General features: G+C 55.5%; 2 protein-coding genes across 2 annotated transcripts; one reads left to right on the forward strand and one right to left on the reverse strand.

The window, feature by feature from the left end:
• Nucleotides 1-543: 543 nt before the first annotated feature.
• Nucleotides 544-3,813, reverse strand: GCG54_00010753 (uncharacterized protein; the record flags this gene model as incomplete). The annotated part of the gene is made up of 1 exon (XM_045410670.1): nt 544-3,813. One exon carries the CDS (start codon nt 3,811-3,813, stop codon nt 544-546), a length of 3,270 nt encoding a protein of 1,089 aa, XP_045257761.1.
• Nucleotides 3,814-11,574: 7,761 nt separating this feature from the next.
• GCG54_00010754 (CTP synthase) lies at nt 11,575-14,072 on the forward strand (the record flags this gene model as incomplete). Its single annotated transcript, XM_045410671.1, is given in 11 exon segments — nt 11,575-11,649; nt 11,757-11,813; nt 11,881-11,928; nt 12,064-12,091; nt 12,110-12,323; nt 12,378-12,482; nt 12,577-12,601; nt 12,655-12,682; nt 12,733-12,869; nt 12,917-13,909; nt 13,965-14,072. 11 exon segments carry the CDS (start codon nt 11,575-11,577, stop codon nt 14,070-14,072), a joined length of 1,818 nt encoding a protein of 605 aa, XP_045257762.1.
• Between the last annotated feature and the right edge of the window lie 1,445 nt (nt 14,073-15,517).

The following is a 15,517-nucleotide window of genomic DNA, read 5'->3' on the forward strand; positions in this document are numbered from 1 at the left end:
CAGCTTGTATATCAACCGTTGTAGCATACTGGCGGAAGACAAAAAAGCAAGAAAGGCTGGGTCGTTGCTGGCACATCTGGGCCGAGAAGCACCATAGTGAGCTAGACTGAAGGCCAAATGTATTATAACCCATCAGGCGGGAGAGGGGATTCATGACAAAATATCACACAACAGTGTGTGTGGCTGCACGTATTCATGAAGAATATTGGACCGTCAGGTAATCTAACAATGTGACAATAGTGGAGGTATTCTTGCATTGTCGCGTCATATGTACACCTATGAAAGAATGGCTCCCGTCAAGCATCCTCGCTCCAAGCCCCCAATGAACTCCCATCAAATTCCTTCTCTTTTTTTAGTTACACTCTTATACACGATCCACACCACCGCAGGATGTGTGCCTGTCCCATGGCAACACAAGGCTTGGATAAACCCTCCCACTCAGGGTCCATCTGGTATCAGTGAAGGTCCCCAAATAAAACGCACTCCCCGACTCCGTTTCTATGCCATGCACAATCCTAAAAGTCGTAACACCAGAAAAGTCTATCAATCCAACGCTGCGTACGCTGATAGGTTCTTGATCACACCATCCTTGGTCCACTCGGGCGACCGCATGAGCATCATCTTGAAGACGGACTCCTCGGATGGCAACGCGTCGGCAGGAAGACTAGACTTGGGGTCGTTGGGGTCCCGAGCCTTTTCGGCCAACCGCCGCAGCGTTGAAATGCCGCAGGTGGTAATGTACACCAGCCCGTTATCTCGACCGGCGGGATCGCCTTGGCCGTTTCGCGTTTGCCATGGCTGCTCGAACTGGGCGCCGAGCACCTGCACAAAGTGGTACAAGCTCTGTGCGAATCCATTTCCGCTTGTGAGCCAGGCCTTCGCGATACCCGTCTCGTGACCCGGCGCAAGGGATGCGATAATATCGGCAGCCAGAAGACCCTGCATGAGCCAAGGCTTACGGTCCTCGATCAGTCTGAAAAACTTTTCTGGTGCCTCGACATGTGCCACCGCAGACTCGGGTGTCTGGATGGGGATGACGGTCGTCGAAAGCGCAAATGCGCGTGTCAATAGGTCGAATGGTGGATTGCTACTAGCGTCCATCGCAAAAATCGTCTTATAATGCGTACGATTCGGCTCATCTCTTGCCAGGAACCTGGCCAACGCATCCACGGCGTGGAAGGTGTAGGTGTGCACACCAGGCTGGTAAGGAGGGAAGTACATCTTGTCGTCTACCACCGTCGGGCCAGGTGCGGGAGCGAAGGACAGAAGGAAATGCAGTAAGCACAGAGCTTGCTCGCGGCCGGGAATCTCGACTGCACCCGCGATATTAGACAGCAGGATGATGGCGTCCTTCATGAACTCGAGGGTGTTTGCGTTCGTTCGGAAAAGCATGCTGCGCGTGCCCAAGTATCGAATGGTGGCGCACAGGAACTTGATGACGAGCTCGTCACCTAGCACCATGTGATTCTCATTGGCAGCCTCCGGGAAGGACAGATTGCGGAGAATCGTGATGACACAGGAGAAACGATCAACGGCTCGGTCAAGCTCGTACTCTGGCGACCCGAACTTTGGCAACTCCTTGACACCCATCTTCTCGGTCCAGCATGCACGTGCAACGTCTTCGTACGGTGTAAGCTGGATATCCGACGACGACTCTTCCGTGTTTTCCACCAGGAAATCCAACTGTTCCTCCGCACACTCCAGCAAAGCCTCAATGAGCTCCTCGCAGTACTTGAGATGGATATGCAGGGCCTGGTGTTGGGTTGCCGTCACCGTTGCCAGTGTGTCCAATGCGAGGCGAACCTCGCCGTGGATACCAGACTCCAAGCTGCGGGTAAGGGCGTGCAAATCCACGTAGCCAAGCTCGTACGGCGGCGGAATATCGGGTTTCAACGCCTGAAGCTCTAACCCCTTCAGATCGAAAGCGCGAACGTTGATACCACCATAAGACTCCAGTGGTCGGGCGCTTGGAGTGTACTCGTCGGATTCTTGGGCAAGACGTAGCATACGGGGCTTGATCGAAGCAGCCATTGGGTTCTGGTCAATAACGGGAGGGGCGGGCATCGGCATACCGCCGCCCTTCACAGAGGCGGGAGACGCTGAGGGGAAGTTGGGATGACCAGGCGTCGGCTCGACGCTTCGCGACAAGCTGTTACGCGCATGGCCTGGCGGCACGTTTGCTGGTGTCTGTTGTCCTGGCGGTTGGGGAGTCTGGAAACCATTCACAGCAGGAGGCTGACCACTGAACGACCCTTGCTTAACGGGCGTCTGGGCTTGCGGAGGCATGTTCGGCTGGCCTTGCGGCATCATCTGTTGCTGGGGCATCTGGCCTTGGGGAGACATCTGCTTGGTTGGAGTTCCCTGAGGTTGCTGACCAGGCATGGGCTGGTTGGGCATGCCCTGCTGCTGTTGTTGCATCATACGTTGCCTATTTGTCTGAGCATGCCAAGCCTCTTCAAACCTAAGCAGGTTCCTTTCGTAAATTTCCTTTATCATTTGAGGCGCCTGAGGTATTTGTCCGGGGTGAAATCCGATTTGATTGGAGACGTTTGGCCATTGATTGCCAGCAGTGGTAGGTTTATATCCACCTTTGGCTTGAACAGCTTGGAAGAGCGTCAACAAACTAACCGGACGGTTGCCGATGGCAGGGTTCGGGTCAAACTGAAGGCCTTTAGCCGTCATAAACGTTGTGAGGCTCTTCATAAACTGGTCGGGATCGGTTCGGGGCATCGGGCGCTGCTGCTGCGGTTGCTGCTGGGGACGCATCGCGCCTGGGGGCATCTGGCCGTTCGGCATCGGCATAGGCTGCTTGGGCATCATGCCACGACCCTGAGCCATGCTCTGGGCCTGCATCTGAGCCGCCATCTGCATATTCTGCATGTTTTGCATGTTCTGCATATTCTGCATATTTTGCATGCCCTGGATATTGCCTTGCTGTAACTGTTTTTGAAGACGGGCCTGATATGCGGCCATTTGTTGCTGTTCCATCGCATTTCGTGGCTGCATGTTGGGCGGCAGCATCTGATTCGGCATTTGTCCCATGTGTTGTGGCATCTGTCCCATTTGCTGGGGCATCATCCCTCCTGCCATCGCGTTCGGATTAGGAGAGGGTCTCGCCGGGGACTGCTGTGTCGGCGTGAAGTTGGGATTGAAGCCCGGGGGCATGTTCGGGTTCTGCATATAGTGATTCGGTTGAGGCGTACCATGTTCGGATGGATTCGGCGATGCCTGGGGAGCAAATTGTTGCGCGCCAGGCGAGAATGGATGAGGTGACGCGGTCGCGACCCTTTGAGGGACGCTACCGGGCCGCAGCTGGTTTGCCATTATCGGCGATGGCGTCGCATTCGCGGAGCCATTCTGAAGATGAGGATACGGCGATGGCTGACTTTGACCTTGTTGGGACATGGCGCCTTGATAACCGGGAAAGGTCTGGGGCGTCTCGGAGCGCGACGTCGGCAGCATGCCCGGGTTTTGTCGCGGTGAGCCGGCGAGGCTGTCTTCGCGAGGACGGGGTCGTTTTGAAGGGATCACTTGGTTTGTTTGATAGGCGGGATTCTGGAAAGACGATGGCGAAGCGTTGCGCATCTGGCCATTTTGCATGGCAGCCATCTGCTGCTGCTGTTGCTGGGCCTGGTGCTGCTGGGCTTGCTGCGCCTGCTGGGGATTGGCGAACTGGGCCGGATTGAAATGGGCCGGGTTGCCCATGAAGGCTGAGGGATCCATCATGGCTCCGGCGGCATTGGGATCGTTCATGTGAGGGAAGCCGTTGCCATTATGGTTGGGGACCGCGGCTTCGTTCATCCAGGTGCTCATGGCTGTGGTCGGCTTTCGCGACCCATCGAGCGGTTACTTGGAAAGTCAGCGACAAGGACTCAATAGGCCAAGGTCCATTGAGATGGAGCAACGGATGATCGTGATGGGAAGTGGCACGGCAGTAGGCTCTGTCGCGATGCAGACTTGTCGCGCGCGTCGCGGTTGTGTGTGGTGGACGTGGACGTGGTGGCCTTGGAGCGTGGTGCGTTGTGCTGGGGGGAGCGAGCGAACGAGTAGCGGGTGTGTGTGGGAAATCAGCAGTGGAGCGGCCGCTTTTGGCTGGAGTGCTCTGTGCTGGGGCGGGCTGGTGGCAGCCGTCGGGCTTGGGGGTGAAGGAGGAGGACCGGGCTGTGTGCCTGGGCCTTGCACCTGCCTTGGGGGGAGCGACGACGGGGGGAAAGGCGCGACTGAGTTGAGCAGGCGGCAGCAGGAGTGGGCAGCGAGGAAAGGAAGGCGGCGAGTAAGGAAGAAGGGAAAAAAAAAAAAAAAAAAGGGGGGGGAAAAAGNGGAAAGGAAGGGGGGGAGTAAGGAAAAAGGGAAAAAAAAAAAAAAAAAAGGTAGGGGAAATAGGTAGAGGAAGGAGAGACAGGGCACCCAAGAAAGAGCGCGACACAGGCCAAGGCAGGCACCATCGAGGTTTGCCAACGCCAGCGACTCGCGTCGTCTCGCCGGGAAATGTTTTGTTTCCTTTCCTCTCGTCCCAATACGACAGGCTACCTGCTTATTTGGGGATGGGGAAAAGAGCGTAGGGAGAAATAAGGAAGGAAATGGCAGGCAAGTGGGTGATGAAGCAAATGCCTGCCTGCAGTGCAGCAATCGCGAACGTCGCGCATCCACAATAGCAAGCATCAACTTCATCAGCCACCAGCCATCAAAAGACGGCGCGGCATCATCAAAAGCAGCTCACGAGATAATTAGAATAGAACTTACAACTTTATCGGCGGCCCGGGGGTGATCGGGATGGGGGTGCGAGGATTGAAAAAAAGGGTACGACTTTCGGGGCGGCGGCGGGAGGGAGGCAGGAGCTGCTCGGGTCGGGGCAGCTGGACAGGACGGGACAGGAGCAACAACAAAACGAGCAGCGGACAGAGAAAGGCAGACCGATGGGGACCGGCCAGCAATAGGCAATCAGAGAGGCTGAACGAAGGGTGGTCCGGCTTGGTCTTACCTAAGGCTAGGTAAGGTATCCGTAGAGTGAGTGGAAAGTCTCTCAAAACGCAACGCAGGAATCGCGCTCAATGTGCGCGCTGCTGCAGCTGGATCTGGAGTCGGGTTTGGGGGAGGGTGCCGGTGGATGAACGGGAATCGGGCGAGTCCTTTCTTGCTGCTGGGAACGACTCGCCAAAATCGCCCTCTGTCCCTGATTCTGCCGCTTGATTGGTTTCAGAGCCTGCTCCGCGAAAATGCTCCCAGACACGCCACCTGGCTGTTTTTGGTTAGCCTCGCTTGGACCTCGTGTAGCCGAGAGCCGGAAGAAGCCGACGGCCAATGAGCTGTGAGTGTTAGCACTGCAATAGGAAGCAATGGATAATCCGTTAGTGACATGCAGCACATCCCTCCCATCACTACCAGATTGCGTTCCACCCCTTAGCAACGGCGTATTGGTGGTGTGCCTGCTCGTCCAGCCTCCTCTCCAGCACCTGCATGCTCCAAGCGCGGTAACAGTTTTGGTGTTCATCCATTTGGTCTCGTAGGTCAATTTGGTCTTCGTTGCCGCATCCTGAAATGAGGTTTTCCGAGTCGAACGTTCACCCGCAATTCGTCGCGTTTCCTTGGCTGACCGTCGAATCCGACGCATGATGATGACCCAGCCATTCCCCGAAGTATTGCCGTGTGACACCGTCTATTCCTCACGCTCGATCACCTGTGACCGCCCCTTCCATGGGCCTTCCGAGAGGCCCTTCAGCTTGTCTGATGCTGCCACGCAGCTCATGTCGATCCCCGTTTTCATTCCTCTTCACCCCTGCCTGCAGCAAACACCAGAAAGCCACGAAACAGCCCGGAGCCAAGAGATCTGCGAGTCAGTGATGCAGCTGCGCAAGAGAGCGCCATAGCCAGATGAAAATGATGTAGCAAAATAGAAAGATGCCCGACGTACGATGATCTCGGTCGGTTGTTCTCACGGATGGCCTCAAGCACTCGCTTGAGGAGCGAGGCGCCGTCCTCGGACTAGGTTGAGGTTGCTGGAGGAGATGCTCACCGCTTGGTGAGTGTTGGGTTCGATAACGACATCCAAGGGCAACGATGCTCGGAGAGGTGACAGGAGACCTCCGCATGGCCAAGATTTGTTTGGGAAGGATGTCGACTGCGTGCTAGGCGGAGAGTAAGAAACAACACTGTCGCGATGGATGTTGATCCGATATGGCTGACGTCGTACGAGGTATGACAGAATGATGCCAGCATGCAAAGCTCATGCCGAGATATCGTTGAGCGGCAGGCAAGGCATCGGACTGAGTGTCAATGATCCGATGCAGACCGCGGCGATGCGAGGTTGGCAGCTTGTCACACCAACAGACCAACGTGATGTGATGGTGGCCCTAGGAATCCCAAGCACAGCCGCAGGGGTGGTAAACACGACCATCGGTGTAAGCGGGGGCTTGGTCGGGATAAACTAGCTGAGGCTGGGCAAGTGATAAAGTGTCTGGTAGCAGTCGACAATTCGAGGGCATAACAGGCGAATTGCCGCCCGATTCTGGCTGTCCTCGTGCAAGCGATAAAAGCTGCATCTGAGGACTGCCGCTATCGTTCGTTGTCCATGGTTGATTGCTGCAGGATGCCCCGCCAATGAAGCCCAAAGGACGCCAATGCGGTAGAGGCGCATCCTTCCCAGTAACATGGCTCAGGTCGAGGCGGGCCACCCACCAGTCCAAACCGCCCAACCCCGGTGTCAACAATGACCAACCAGCCGGCATCAGAAGCGTCAACGCTGCCAGGGAACCTTGGAAGATGTCTCAACCCCTCCCAGCAGGCTCAAATCGAGACAAAGACGGCCATAAAACAGCTGGGACTTTTTTCCGATGGAAAAACCAGATCGTACCGTGGAAAGGCACAGGTAGGGTCCGGGCTGTTCTCAGGGTTTGTTTCGTCATTTGTTGGCGGGATCCCATGTCTGGCGTGGTTTGGCTAGGCCCGGTGCCGGGCCCGTCATGGTAATGGCCCGCATGGCTGGTCCTGGAAGTGTCTCTGCTCGTGCCTGCGCTTTCGCGCTGCTTTGGTGCCTTTTTTGGCGCCTTCTGGTGCTTGGGTTTTCAGGCCGGGATCGGGCGTGTATTTGGCTCGCACCAGGTTGATTTTCTTGTTGTGTTTGTTCGTGTGGTCGGAGTAACACTGGCTTGAGGTGATGGCAGACGGTCTGGCCGGTGGCCGTAACTGAGGGATGGAGACTGACGGTGGCCAGAGACGGCAGACACCCTTGTCGACCCCGTCCGTGGAGTGGCCCCAGCCAGCCAGCCAGCCAGCCAGCCAGGACTGTTTCGACCCTTTGTGGAGGGAGTCTGCCCTCTCTGCGCGCCCTCCGGGTCGGCAGGCTCATGGGAATGCGAGAATTCTGGAAGAATGTCGTTCAATCCGGGAATCATTCGTCTGTCGCCATGGCAGTCATTTTTAAGGCTCAATCGTGCTGGTTTTTGTGTTGAACGGATCGAGGTCGGCCTGTGACTTATACGTGTCCGACGGTGGGAAAACGGTGGTGAGGGCCAGTTGGAGGTACCGTTTCCAGGTCAGTGGAATCCAAAGAGGGCGATAGATAGAGCCGCGAATGCTCAGCAACGCAGATGAGAGCAGCTCGAAAGACGACAAACAGCAAGAAAAGGACGAGCAGAGGCGGCAGGAAGGTGAGGGAAAAAAGAGAGAGAAAGAGGAGAGGAACGGGGGCAGGTTGGGCGATTTATGTGAAGTACATGGCAAGAGGTACCTTACCTACCTGCCTGTCTCCTCCTCCTTCCAGCCTGTGCTGTGTGTGTGCTGTGTGCTGTGCTGTGTGGCCATGTCCACCATTTACCACCTGCACTTTACAGTGCCTGCCTGTCCTTGCCTCACGGTGCAACGGTGCCTGCCCATCTTTTGCTGCCACACAATCAATCAATGGCTGCAGGTGCTCTCGATGAGCTGCTCTTTCCTTCCCAGTTACCTACTTATCTTACGACTCACCGACTGCTACTGCCCAGTTCCTTCCTTTTAGAAATGCCTATTTGAATATAATAGAGGACGCCCGGGGGGAAAGGTCAATCGTGATGTCCGGTTCAATCTGCTGTGTGACTGCCACACTCGCTGAGAACATGGACGGCTCTTTCTTCAGCTTGCTCTGTCAGGGAACGAACCGGCGTTAGCTAGAGGCGTGGCATTGCATGGCTGCCCCTCTCTTCCCGTCCCCGTCACCTCCTCACAGCACCTCGTTTTCAATCACCTCTCCGTCCCATTTCAAAGCCAATTTGATAGACGCCTCACCATTCGATCTACGTCCGGTTTTTGCTTGCTTTATTTCTCTTCAAAGCCTCCCATCTTACTACCTTTTCACCTCCCACTGCCAATGCTACCCTCTCGGACTCGAATTACTGACTGCCAGACTGCCTGACCACTGCAAGGTCGTCATATCGCCAGTCTCATACTTTCTCGCTTCGGCTTGACCAATACCCACGTGTGCCCCCTTTCCCCGTTTTATTACGAGAAACATGGCCTGCCTCCCCGAACCTCCCCCAGCATTGGCCGACATCAGCAATTCCTGCCTCATCTCATCTCGTCGCCTTCTCCGGTCGTTGTCTCCGTCGTGTCATTCAGCATTCTCGGCCTCGTGCCCTCCTCCGTTCGTAGCATCTTTTACTTGCACAAGCAATTCAAATCAGCCAAGCTCCTCCCTCCATGCCGGCTGTTCGATCAATTGCACTGTCTCGCCACGCTGGCTGACCTGTCGGGAGCTAACTGGCTGGCTGGGTGCCTGGTCGGTTGGTCTGCTGGACGGCCGTGTCTGTCACGCCTCCGGGATGGGTGGCTTTTTTTCATCCTCTTTCTTTTACCTTTTCCTGTCTCATTTTCTTAGTGGGTGGAATGGATGTGCCTCGACACCTTCATCTGCCTGGATTCCCATGGATTGCCTCGTCCTATCCTTAACCTCCTCGGCTATCCATCCTGTCCAGATCTCTCACACACAGTACATGCACCACAATGTATTTCACATTGCCATCCCTCGCCGTGTGGTCGGGGGAGCCCAAGGTTGTCTCCATCCGTGCATGTCACCACGCCCAGCACCGGCCCCATCCGGGAGATGATGGGACGAGAGACGAGACGCAGAGTCGCAGACTGCCGTCTTGTGCTTGCAACGACTTGACGGCGTCTGCTGCGCCTTTCGCCCCAGCTCGATTCATCGAAATCCATTCATCCCTGCCCACGACGCCTCCCACGCGAGCCTGTACGACCCTCATCGTGAACGATAACTGTTTGCCTTTGGCCCGTCGAGTTCCTGTACCGTTCCGCATTGGCTTCACCGCTTGAGCCGATTCGGACGCATGCCTGGATGGATGCCATGGCTCCCCACCTTCGCACCCTTGGTGCCATGGCCAAGCACCCAAGATGCCGGACCTCCCACCTTCTCTCTCACCCAGTCTGACGACTCCTCTCGCCTCCTGTCTTCACCCAGAATTGACAGCACGACGACAGTGGCACGATGTGGTTCCAGCCTATTTGTTCGAAAGAGCTTCGCTAGCATGAAAGTCATGGTTAGGACATTCCGAGCACTCCCTGAAACACAGCGGTGGTGATGGTCTTCTCCTGGTGGTTGCCGATCTGCCCAAGATGAGGGAGACCAGGCCAAGGGGAAGGGCCCGAATCAATCTGACCATCGCTGTGCGTCCAGCCATCTTCGATCTCGACCCACCTGGCCTCACCGTGACCCCAGGCTGCCGCAGCCATGTTCGTTGGCGTCGCTAATCCTGTCATGAGCAAAGTTTCCGGGAGATTTTCAAAGTGTGATTCTGGTGCGTGGTAAGGATGCGTCGACTTCAGTACGACCAACAGAGAGCACAAGACGGGGTCGATCTTGGATATCCAGCAACACAAGCACAAGCATCTCTCGGCGGATGAAACCTGCCGCTCTCTGATTGTCCGAGATGCAAAATCAGGGCGCCTGACAAGGACGCTGCGACAAAATGAACCGTCTCATGAAGGCCCAGACTTGGTGTGGAGAAGATACCGAAAGTGAGTTTGGCCGCGGGCCTCTCCTCTGGACCTTGCAACATTGGCGTGCCATTGAGACGGACGAAAAAAAAAAGCAATTGCAAATCTTGGGCAGAGTTCGTCGAGGCGTACCTACCTTTTGGAGATCTTCGGACCTGCCTCCTGCAGGCGGCATGCCCCTTCCCAGTCAGTCCAGTCCCCCACCTCCATTTTGGCTTACCTAGGTTTACGGCGTATGTCAATGTTCCCTGTCTGCCCGCCCTGCACGCCCGCCCTGTGACGGTTCAGTGAATCTGCACTGGGCTGGCTGGGCGGGTTTTATTAGCGGAATGGAGGGAACATCCAGTGCACCGTCGTCTAGCGCAAACGTCGGGCCCCATAGACGCAGTGGAGCGGGGGCACAGACCTTGCACGGCGCCATCAACCTGGATGCCCGATGTCTGTTGATGATTTATTCTCCTTCCCCTGTCTCAGTCACAAGCATTGGGAAGCAGTGATGATTATGCTTGATGGACATGTTCTATCATTTTCAGCCCGTCATCCGTGTCACCGGTCGCTCATCCTAAGCTGGGGTGGATTTGTTGGCTGCTGTCCTGCATTATCTAATGATGTTGATGTTATACGTCGCTTTCACCAGTGAAATAAATCAATGGCAACGGTGTCATATAGCTTGGGGTCATGTGATGCCAACTCTGTCGCTCTCATTCGCGGCTGACTGTGTTATCGCTAATGATTGGAATTCTGTGCAGCTTGTTTGACGTCGGCCGCCAAGTCTGAGACCATGGTCGTGGATGTGATCATCCTCAAAAACCACCGATGCCATGGAGGTCCGTAGCTTATCACGACTTTCTCATTGGAACTACCTTCGATACCAAAAGTTCTCGACAAATGCCCTCGTTCTCAATTTTGGTTCCTCGAGATTTAGAAACCCCGTCAAAGTAGTCGCTTTGGACAGGTGGATAAAGCATCGTCCGGGAGCTGGAAAGGGACGTCAACGGTGCCTCTAAATCTCGACAGGCTGCAGCTTTGGATTGATAGTTTCATGTCTAGCATTACAACAGGAGTGGGCCGGCAATGTTCATTGACCCATGTGGAGTGGTAATGACACTGCTGTCGTTGCCCAAAACACACCACACAATGAAGCAGTCTCGGTGAACACTTCGGTGAGCAGACCGGCAAGCCACGTGATGCACTTTACGCGAAAACACGGACCACACCCTGCCGTAACTGATGGCAGTCGCCCTGCAAAAACCCCTGCTGCAAAGCGCCCTCAGCTGCCCGCCGTCCGCCGCGGGGTCCCACCCCAGGCAGTTGCGCCCTGTGGCACTGTCTTGCAGTGCGGTGGGCTCCTCCCCCGTTCCTCGTTCCCCTCCTGTTATGCGTTAAATCGCTTATCGATAACCAAAAATTTCTTTACCTCCGACCGCGTTCGCGTCCCGCCTTTGTCTTGACTCTGTTTCTTCCCTCCCCTCCCCCTCCATAGTCAAGCCGTGAGAGCAACCGCCGAACGACCCCAAACGAAACGCAAGCCGAACCGCCGAGGACATCTTTACTGATTTTTGTTTGGACAATTACACCCCCAACAGAGCCACCATGCGTTACGTTCTCGTCTCAGGCGGTGTCATCTCCGGAGTGGGCAAGGGCATCATCGCCTCGTCCACGGGTCTTGTGAGTTTTTGAGTTCTGTGGCTGAGGATGTTGTCCGGGCTGGGAGGATGGCTGGCATTTGGCTAGAGCAGAAGAATAGGACAGAAATGCTGACTGTCGAAAAACAGCTCCTGAAGACCCTTGGATTGAGGGTGACTAGCATCAAGATCGACCCTTATCTGTCGGTGAGTGAACTTTCCCTCGTGCCCCACCATCTGTGTGAAACCTGACTTTGCTGACGATGACTTGCAGGTCGATGCCGGTCTCATGGCTCCCGCCGAGCACGGTGAATGTTTCGTGGTTCGTATTAGTAGCCCAATCCAATGCCATGTCCCGCCATGAATGGGTGCAAGTGCCCCTCACTCACACCAGTGAGACCAATGGACCGGGACAGACATGGCCTCAATTCATGACAGAAACGCTGACTTGGACCAGCTGCAAGATGGCATGGAGGTAGATCTCGGTAGGTGACCTTCCTCAGAGGAGCGACAGTCTCCCCCCTTGTCAGGGGCAACGCAGCCGCCATATCATAACAGCAAGTCTGACTCCGATGCTCGCAACACAGACCTGGGCAACTACGAGCGCTACCTGGCCATCCGCCTTACGGGCGAGCACAACATCACCACCGGCAAGGTATACCGTCACGTCATCGAGAAGGAGCGTCGCGGCGACTACCTCGGAAAGACGGTTCAGGTGTACGTTTGAGGAGTTGCTTGGCGGGCCTTGAGTGGTAGCTGACATTGGTCCAGCGTCCCCCACGTCACCGATGCCATCCAGGACTGGATTGAGCGCGTGGCGAAGATCCCTACCGATGACTCTGGCGAGGAGCCTGACGTCTGCATTATTGAGCTTGGGTGAGTTTTGATACTCCTTTCCAGGGGTACTTGAAGCCAAGTCGTTGTCTTCGTCTTGGCAATTTGTAGGATAAGGCTGACTGAAACTCTGCAGAGGAACTGTTGGTGATATTGAGAGCGTATGTGCTGCACCACACATTTTGCCCAGCGGCACCCACTAACAACAAACCAGATGCCCTACGTCGAGGCATTGACTCAATGTTTGTACCCGTCAAGCTTCTTCTCTATGACTATTTCTGACCCCCGATAGTGCGCCACAGAGCAGGAAGCGGCAACTTCATCCAGATCCACGTCTCCTACGTGCCCACCATCCACGGCGAGCAGAAGACGAAGCCCACACAGCATGCAGTCAAGACGGTCCGCAGCTACGGTCTCGTTCCCGATATGGTATTTTGCCTGCTGCCTCCAAATCGCTGCCTTGCTAACCCCTCCAGATTGCCTGCAGATGCGAACAGCCCCTCATGGAGCCCACCATCCGCAAGATCGCTCTCCTCTGCCAGGTCGACGTCCCCCAGGTTCTGGTGGTCCGTGACATGCCCACCATCTACCAGGTTCCTCTGCTCCTGAGCGAGCAGGGCCTGATCCCCTGGCTCCGCAAGGCCGTCAACCTTGACGCTCTCCACATTCCCCAGGCCCGTATCGAGCAGGGCGCGGCTCTGTGGAACACCTGGGCATCCGTCGTCAGCCGCCCCTACGAGGGTGAGCTGAATATTGCCCTCGTCGGCAAGTACGTCCAGTCTCAGGACGCCTACCTCTCCGTCGTCAAGGCCCTGGAGCACTCTTCGATGCACCTTCGCAAGAAGCTCAACATCATCTGGGTCGATGCCGAGCACCTCGAGCCCAAGGCCAAGTCTGAGGACCAGGCCCAGTACCACAAGGCCTGGCACTCCGTGTGCACCGCCTCCGGCATCATCGTCCCCGGCGGTTTCGGCACGAGAGGCACTGAGGGTATGATGGCAGTTTCCAAGTGGGCCCGTGAGAACGGCACCCCCTTCCTTGGTGTCTGCCTCGGCTTCCAGACCGCCATCATCCAGTACGCCCGCGACTTCCTCAACCTCGCCAACGCCACCTCCGAAGAGTTCAACGGCGAGGCTACCGAGAAGGTCGTCATCTACATGCCCGAGCTGAACCGCAACAACCTCGGCGGCACCATGCGTCTCGGTCTCCGTCCCACCGAGTTCCAGCCCGGCAGCGAGTGGTCCAAGCTGCGCAAGCTGTACGGCGAGGCCCAGTCGGTGGAGGAGAGACACCGCCACCGCTATGAGGCCAACCCCGCCCACGTTGAGAAGCTCCAGGAGGCCGGCCTCAACTTCGTCGGCAAGGACGAGACGGGCGAGCGCATGGAGATCTTTGAGCTCAAGGACCACCCTTACTTCGTTGGAACTCAGTTCCACGCCGAGTACCAGTCCAAGGTCCTCAACCCCAGCGTAAGATCATCTTCCCTCTGGCTTTTTGTACCGTCACCGCTGACACCCATCCCAGAGACCTTACCTCGGCTTCATCGCCGCCGCCGCCGGCTGCCTCGACGAGGTCATCAAGGAGCAGCTCGCCGCCTCCAAGCTCACCAACGGCGTCAAGCACGTCGTCTAAAACCACCATGACCACTAAAAACAGCATTTTTCTTGCGGGTATTTCTGAAAGATGGATACACACAACGGGTATAAAGTAGAACATTGGCGGGCACGCAAGAACTGGAAACTCTCTTCGGAATTGGGCTCAAACTCCACGCGCACGCTTTTCCTTTTGGTCGTTTTTACGCTAGAGACGCGAAGGGCGGGCGGGTTCTTATCTAAAATGAAGACAACAAGACACCACATGATGAAATCACGCCGCTTGTTGCTTTGACTTGGGGTGTTAAAAGGGATTAGATGGGGACTGGAAAGCATTTTCTCGGCGCGGGCGTTTATGAAATCTTGAGGACCTTACCCTTTCTTGGGGCATAGCATCGTAGTTTCAATCTTGAATAGAAGGCGAATTGCTCTCACTCGCTCGCTCGGTCTCCTGCTCACAGTCTCGCTCGCTCGATTGTGGATCTGGGCAGTCTGAATCTTTGTGGGGCTGCAGGATGGGGTCGTTGACTCGTTGTGGGCCTCGCTCGAGTCTCTACGCAGCTTCTGGTATAAGCACACGAGCAGATACATTCTTTCGTCTACACCACAATAGTGTAAACCCAGGGTATCGAGCGTACACGAGAAGTGTTCTGTTTCGACAACTGCATCCGTGGCATCCACCGGAGGATCCACGAGATACTGCGCTTCAGCATGCTATAATGTTGATAGCTTTTCTTCTGGATTACTCACGAGTTATGCATCTTGAATAACCTCAAGACTCCACACGGGCCAAGTGTCTGGAGGAGTGTGACCTGAAAGCTAGGATCCGTGCTATAAACATTCTGTGACTTGATGACGACCGTAACAATGCCCGAGACCAAAGTGATTAACCAGTGGTTATTATATGAGAGATTTGGCGGGAGAGGCAGCTATCCTGAGTGAGAGGGGGTTTAAAAGGGATTTCAGGCGCTGCCACACAGTATGGCAACCGTGGGAGTATATTAATGCCTTGCCGGAGCGCGTCAATACGTTGCCTACGAACAACCCAAATGGAACGGACTGCGAGTGGGTTTTGAATCCGAGGCAGAGGAGCTCAAGTGGCATGGACTAAGCCTTATGGATGAATGGCGATAAAAAATGCGTTGGTCGCAATCGGCGTTCGAGTGGTTCTCGCCTGGTTTGTATCATCCTCCATGGGTTATTCGGCTGTACCTACCCAGGCACCAAGCTGCATACCGCCAGAGAGCCATACGGAGCTCTGGTTCTGGCTAGCTCGCCGCCTTGGTTTCCTAAGCAGAGGTTAGCTTTTAGCGAACCAGCCCTTGAGTAAAATCATGATTTGTTGAGGGCTAAGTCCAACGCGATTGGTGAACAGTCTAAGTGAAGCTGTGACATTTCTTATTTATATTAATTCTCGACCTGAAGTACTTTGTTTTCGTTGCGGGCTTTGACCACGTCTCAGCAGCTTCTACTCGCGTTATATCT

Source organism: Colletotrichum gloeosporioides (genome assembly GCF_011800055.1).
Source record: "Colletotrichum gloeosporioides strain Lc1 chromosome Unknown consensus_93, whole genome shotgun sequence".
NCBI classification, from domain to species: Eukaryota; Fungi; Ascomycota; class Sordariomycetes; order Glomerellales; family Glomerellaceae; genus Colletotrichum; species Colletotrichum gloeosporioides.